The sequence below is a fragment of the Cariama cristata genome, unplaced genomic scaffold (genome assembly GCF_000690535.1).
Source record: "Cariama cristata isolate BGI_N322 unplaced genomic scaffold, ASM69053v1 scaffold30240, whole genome shotgun sequence".
Taxonomy (NCBI): Eukaryota; Metazoa; Chordata; class Aves; order Cariamiformes; family Cariamidae; genus Cariama; species Cariama cristata.
Window position 1 is genome coordinate 7,941 of NW_009595750.1, and position 6,717 is coordinate 14,657.

Here is a 6,717-nt window from a genome sequence, read left to right on the forward strand (position 1 = left end):
GGCACTGGAACCACCTCTGCCCTGCTCTCTGCAGACAAGGCAGAGGCATCTCTCCGCTGCCATTCCTACTTGCTGCAGCACAGCTCGCATCCCCTCCTACACCTCACTGTGCTCACCTTGCCTCCCATTTCCCAAAATAAATGAAATTTTCACCTAGTCTAACAGGAGCAGAGGTAGGGCCCACCGGGATTGTCTTTTCCTACCTTTTGTGAAAGCAGGCGCCTGGGTTGGGGTGGTTTCAAACACCGGAGAGGTGCCTTGTAGCAACCTGCAGCAAACGAACTGAACCTCAGTAGCAGCCATCAGAGAAGCCACGAGCCCTGCGTTTCACTCGCTGCTCCTGCCTTACCGGGCACCAGCACCACCGAGCGCACGGTGGGGGCTGGATGGGTGCTGAGGGCTGCGGTGCCGTGGCAGGCCTGAACCCCCATCAACCTGCCATGTCCACCGGCAGGTTCCTGCGGTCGGAGCTCCTGAACATGCAGTACAGCTCACTCTACATGCCCAGCACCGGTGCCCTCATGCTCCTCACCGCGCTCCACGCCTGCGACCAGGTAAGAGGCCACGGGGCCACCTTCCCCCGGGGGACAAGGGGATCCCCCCCCTTTTTGGCTGCTGGGGGCTTGTGAATAACTGCTATAAGGCTCCGGGTGGGGACCAGTGTGTGCTGGTGGCTGTCCTACGTGTGCCAACCCTGCCCCTGAAGTCTTCCTTCAAGAAACAGCAAACAAGGAGAAAGGTGACTTTGGTTTTGGGCAAAGTAACAGCACTTTTGCTTTTGCTGAGCTTGTAAAAAGTATTCCCGGGGAGTGGTGGCGCATGGACCACCCGAGGTGGATCCCTGACCCCAGCCTTTGTCTGTCTGTCCCACCTCCCTCCCTGCAGGTCAGTGCCTACGGGTTCATCACCGCCAACTACGAGCAGTTCTCAGACCACTACTACGAGATGGAGAAGAAGCCGCTGGTGTTTTATGCTAACCATGACATGATGCTGGAGGCAGCGTTGTGGAGGAGCCTGCACCGAGCGGGGATCATGACCCTCTACCAGCGATGAGGCTGGTTGGTCACCCATGGAGGCAAGTCCAAGGCCTCCTGTGGCTCTTCTTGCCTTTCCCAAAAGCCACCTTCTCCCTCCCGAGGGCTCTCCCCAGCTGGCCAGCCAGCCCAAGGAGCAGACCCGCTCCACCGCAGCCAGCAGTGGTGTGATGGTAAGGGGCAAGCTGAAGATGGTAGAGAAATGTTGCATTTCCTTGGGGATCTCCAGCAGTGGTTCGTGGCTCAATGTGGTTGAACATGGCCTTTGGGGCACCGAGAAGCACCATAGCATGTGGCTGTGACCTCCCAGCCCCACGAACGTGGCCGTGGGGCAGCAGTGGCCCCTGTGAAGAACAGGAGAGGCAGGGTGATGCTGGAGGAGGATGCTGGAGATGTGTATACGTGGCAGCCTCTGGCTGGAAAACGCCCTTCACCTTGCCATCAGAGCCCACCTCCAATGGTCGTCACCATGGTGGGACCACAACAGGCACGGTGAATCCTGGGACTGGAGACTAAATCATCCAGCTAACAGGAAGGTGGTGTGTTTGGAGAACACCTCCCTCCCTGACTGCAGAAAGCCCGAACTCCAGCCAGCTCTGGGTTGACGTGTGCTGCTTTCCAGAAGGATCTGTTTGCCTCCATGATCAGTCGGAAAGACAGCGGCTCGGCTGCCCTCGCCTGTGACAGACGCACAGTGTCCCCTGTCATTTCCCCCTTCTCTAAGTCACGGTGTTTTCCAACAAGGAAAGGTCTTAAAAGCCATCAGCTAAGAGTAGAGTTACTGTAGCTCGGCTGGACATCAGAAACGTGGCTGACCTTCACGCATCCTGGAGATGAGAGCTGGCCTACAGCCCACGTGTGCGTAGTAGTGGCTTTGTTGAGGTTTTCTTGCACGAGGATCACGCAGAGCCCTCTAAGTGCTCTGAGAAGGCAGCCCCATGCCAGGTGGGTTAGGGAACCTGCTAGCTTGTGGGGTGAATCTAAGTGACCATCACACTTAGATTTTATTTTTCCTCCCCCCAAAACCCGAGGAAGGTGAAGGTCTTGAACCCTTCAGCCGTCCCGTGTAAGCCAGCGCTGCTAAGGAAAACCCACGGGGGAGGCTGCTCCAGCTGGTGGTGGCCGGGGGGGTTGATACAGCAGAGCAAGAGCGAGCGGTGTAATCTGAGACACTTTCCCACTTTGTTTAATTACATAAATGTTGAATGATTGTTTTCTTTTATGCTGGTTTGTGTTGTTTTGATGAACTGGGTGGGGGTGAGACCCCTTACCCCCTGCAGCAGAGGAGCTGTAGTGTGGTGCAGAGCGATCCTTCAGCTGGGGAATGGGCCCAGAGGCAGGGATGGGAGCAGGGTTCAACCGTGGAGACCTGGGCTGGCAGAGAGGCCTGCTGTCCTGCAGCACAGACGGCCGCGCTGGATCTCTGGGAGCCGATCTTTCTCCACTCGGGATGCTATTTGCTGTACGTCAGCTGGGGAGGAACGGATTTACCGCAGAGATGGCAAGAGATATCCCGGCCATGAGCCAAGGAACCTCAAAACCCCCTCAAGCTCACAGCAGGCTGCTTTCAGCCAGTTCCAATGAGCATTACGGGTGGTTAGTCTGTAAGCCTGCTCCAGATGTAATCTCTAGTTTGGAGCCCATCTTGTGTTCCCAGGTCTCAAATTAACCTTTGTTTGCATCAGAGCCACCTTACAATGGTACCATGGCAGCCTGTTAGGCCTGTTTATTCACAAGCACTCAGCAAAACCTCTTTCATGACAAGAACGAGCCCGATCTTCACATCGCCTGACGAAGACCGCACCAACACCTCCTCAAACCAGCTCTGGCCAAGCCTCAGCACAGCCCGTTGCAGGTGGCTTCGAACACGGCCATCAGCAGCACCGTGACGCACAGGGCAAAATGCAGAGGTGTTAAAACCGAGTGCTGTCATGGTGCAGCATTGTGCCAGCAATCAGCTCATGGGCAGAGCTGTTTGTGGACATCAGGAGCTACCACACACACTCTCCCTTCCCATTTCAAAGAGGGAGGTTTCCCACCCAAGACTGTAGCCTAGCCCTGGAGTTACACACACTCCATTTTAAGGGCTTACCAGACAAGGAGCCTGATGACCCCAAGAACCATTTCTGTCACCAGTCCTAGCTTAGCCAGAAGTAGTTTTGTCACTGTTACCACGAACTGGTTTTCTTCCACTTTCAATGTCTGCAGACACCAAAGTCTTTGGCTATCAGGGAGGAGCAGGTTTTGCTATGAAGGGTAAGCTCACAACTGCCTCAGTTTCAGAAAGCGTTCTAACCCCAAATCCTTTCTACCTGCTCAAAACCATTTCTGTTCAAGTGGAAAACATTTACAAAAATAACCAAACAAAAACCAAACTTCAACTCCTAAGATTTTCCGTAAGTTATTTTATTCTTAAACAGAAGACAGCAGGGAACCACTTTTTCCTCCAGCCAGCTGTAGATCAGGTCCTAGTGGAAAAAAAGACAGTGTCAGAGCAAAGCAACCGTCAGCTGAAAAGTTCCAGATCTGTACTACTTCATCGAGCGTACAGGTCTCGGGAGACAAAAACTTGCCCCTCCCCAATCCAATGGCACTAGTACCCAAATCCTCTTTGGCTTTACTGGGAACTTACCTGTGACACGGCTGCAGTAACCACCGAGGGAGGAGGAGCCTGCAGTTAAGCACAGGTGGCCATTTTACACAGTTCTGAATGACGGATCAGCGGCTATTTGTGAGACCCGCTCCAGAATAATCTTCCTCCTGTTGCTTCTAGAGTTGGAAGACATCACAAAGCAATGCTGTAACTGCTTTCCTAAAAAAAGTTTGTTCTCAAACAATTCCTGCCCCACTCTATCCTCAAAGCACTGAGTAGCGCTTACTTTTCCTATTTATCATCAGGCTGCCTCTTCACTTTTTTCCCCCCTTCCTCCTTGGAAGCCAAAAGCCCCACGTGCTCTTCCCAGTGACTGGTCCTACTTGGAAATACAATCCAGCCGTACTGACAGAGCGACCAATGTGACTGCTGGTTTGTAGTACGGTTCCCTCCCCTCCTGCATACCAACCTTGATTTCTTAAGAAAGTCCACTATCATTAAGTTTGCCAGTTCAGCCTGTCAGTGAATGTTATTGATTTTCTGCAAACAAACAGAAATTCTGTTAAATAAACATGAAATTATCCAGCAGGATGCAGCTATCAGCTACCTAGAAACAAAGTGCTGTTACAGTGTGTGCTTTCAATGACTGTACATCAGGTGAGATAAAAATGCATTTCTTATCTGCCTTTCAACCTGCTGCTGTGCCTCACTGTTTAGACAAGCAACTTAAAAAGCTCTTCACAGATCTAAACTGTGCTATGACCGCAGCAGCCAGTGCTTTGGCTCCCCGTACTGAGCCTTGCCGTTATCTGGGCTCTGGAGACCCAGCTGCTGAACAGCCTGGGCGTATGGGACAGTGCTTGTGCTGCAGCCACACGTCACAAGGGCAGGAGCAAAGGGCAGAGATGCTGCTTTTGCCCTGCTACTGCCCTTCGTGTGATGTGAGTCTTTGCAAGGGGTAGGAGACCCACTAAGGGGAAATACCTAAGCCTCAGTGGACAGTTGTTTCTCCCTCACAGCTGAGTTGTCAGACAGGGATAACAGCACATCACAGGCTCAGTTTCTCTCCTGCTCTTGGCTACAGAAACTTCTCAAGTTCTACAAAATTACATACAGCAAAGACACCCAGATGCCGACGTGCTGATGACCAGTGTTCTACCTGATGATTACTATTTTTCCTGGTAAGCGTTCAAAGACTAGGTATTCTGCTCAGCAGATCAGTCATGCTGCCTACAGATCTGACATGTAATTAACAAATTAAAAACGAGCAACATGCAATACCGAAGCATTCTCTTACCAGCTTGAAGCCCAGCTGAGCAGCTGCCCTCTTGCCAAATCTGTACAACCCCAGGATTCTGCAGGACGATCTCCTCCTAAATACATGGTGCACTGAACACTGTTAGCAACAGTACTTTGAATAAACTTTTTCCTCCACTCCTTTCTTCTCCACCCCTTCTGAAAAAAAAAACAGCACTGGGTCACAGACCAAGAATTAAAGACAGGAAGTTTTCTATTCAGAAGCAGGCAGTATTTGTCTCACAAACTTAGCACAGCAGAAACCTGTCCCTCACAGACCAAGGAGCATGTTTGCCAGTGAGTCATCTCACTCAGAGACAAGAAACTTTGGGAGGTGGATGCTATTTAAATTCTTGCTTAGAAAAAAAACCCCACTAGCTCTGAGGCTTTGGTGGTTTAGACCCTTTCTAGCAATTTCTAGCAGACATCCTCCTTGTCATCACAGAGAAACATCTTAATCCAACTCCCTCCTTGTACAGAAAAATAATCCATTCATCCAGGATGTAAATTGTCTATGGGTTTATCTTGAGAAATGCACTCAAGGAGACCTAAGACAGACCCATCCCTTCTGGGGAAGGATTCTTCAGGGTGTGTCCTTTCTGCGATGACCCTCTGGTGTACGTGAACTGCACGTCCCCACCCCCAGCAACCCCATGCAAGCTTGAAACCATCCCAGTGCACCTCCAGGTAGGCAAACAGAACAATTATTCTTTCACTAGGTCTATTTCTGTGACAAATACAGTTATGAGATGAGCTGTGTCAAGTGTCTCCACAATGGGCTGTCATCCAATCCCTCCTACTTCTAATCCCTTCTACTCTTGCTCATCTTCGACCATGCTGACAAGCAGGTGCCCTACTGGGCACCAACAACAGTAAAATTCCCATTCATTCTGTGCTGCCTTTCAACTTGTGCTCCATGGCAGCAAAGGGCTGCACACTCAGGTAGCAGCTGCAACAAAGCTACAGCCTTGATTGGCTTAATTACATTAATCAAGCCATTGGGCTTTTAAATGTTCTCCCAGTAGCCCCAGGGGCACAGAAGGATATCATCTGACACAGCAGAATGAGTCTTAGTTCCATAGCCCAGCAAGAGAAGAAAAATAAGACTATGGTAAGACAGGAGCTGATGTTTCTCACCATTGTGCAGCTGGTGCAGGTTTACTGTCGGTCCAGTGAAGGAACCAGCTTCCCAGGCAGGTGAGTGTTTTCACCCTTGCTTGACACCATGCCATGTGCTGCATCAGGGGAAGGGGACAGAAAGTTAGTTCATGTAGCAGACCATGCTTCTACCTTTGTGTCTTTAATGCTGAGCCTCAGAGTTATGCTTCTACAGAAGAAACATCAATTTCAGACAGGGATAACTTTATCATCACTAGCTCAGCTTCCAGAGCAGCTAAAACCTGGACCACACAGGGCCATCCCAAAAACTCAAGCCTGTTCTTGACTCTGTGGTTAGCGTGCTTCTCACCTGGGCAGCAGCGATGCCTGGTGGGTACAGGTCCCTCCCGTGACCTCTCTCTGCGTGGGTACTCGGTCAAGTGTGGTTGGTAATGCGGGCTCAGCCCACTACACCTCACTGCTTGCAGGGTGCTTACAGACCAGCCCCAACACTGATGGCAACGCTCAGGCTGAGCTATACCAGCGTTAAATGCTCTACCACAGGCGCTGCTGGGAACAATCAGTACAAGGGCAGCCAAAATCTGCGAGCCGAGCATCGCCCGGGCCAGGTTGTGGTGCCAGGGGCATCCCCCGTACGGAGAAGGCCGGAGCCTCGGGGCCCAGCGCGGCCCGGCT

The 6,717-nt window shown here is 51.5% G+C and overlaps 1 protein-coding gene across 1 annotated transcript in view; it reads left to right on the forward strand.

Annotated features, from left to right (window-relative positions):
- The window catches only part of ST6GALNAC2 (ST6 (alpha-N-acetyl-neuraminyl-2,3-beta-galactosyl-1,3)-N-acetylgalactosaminide alpha-2,6-sialyltransferase 2), a 4,912-nt gene extending 3,859 nt beyond the window's left edge, over window positions 1-1,053 (forward strand). The window contains exons 10-11 of the mRNA XM_009703304.1: window positions 455-554; window positions 886-1,053. Coding sequence (XP_009701606.1) covers window positions 455-554; window positions 886-1,053 — 268 coding nt within the window. The remainder of the gene's footprint in view (window positions 1-454; window positions 555-885) is intronic.
- The last annotated feature ends 5,664 nt before the right edge of the window (window positions 1,054-6,717 follow it).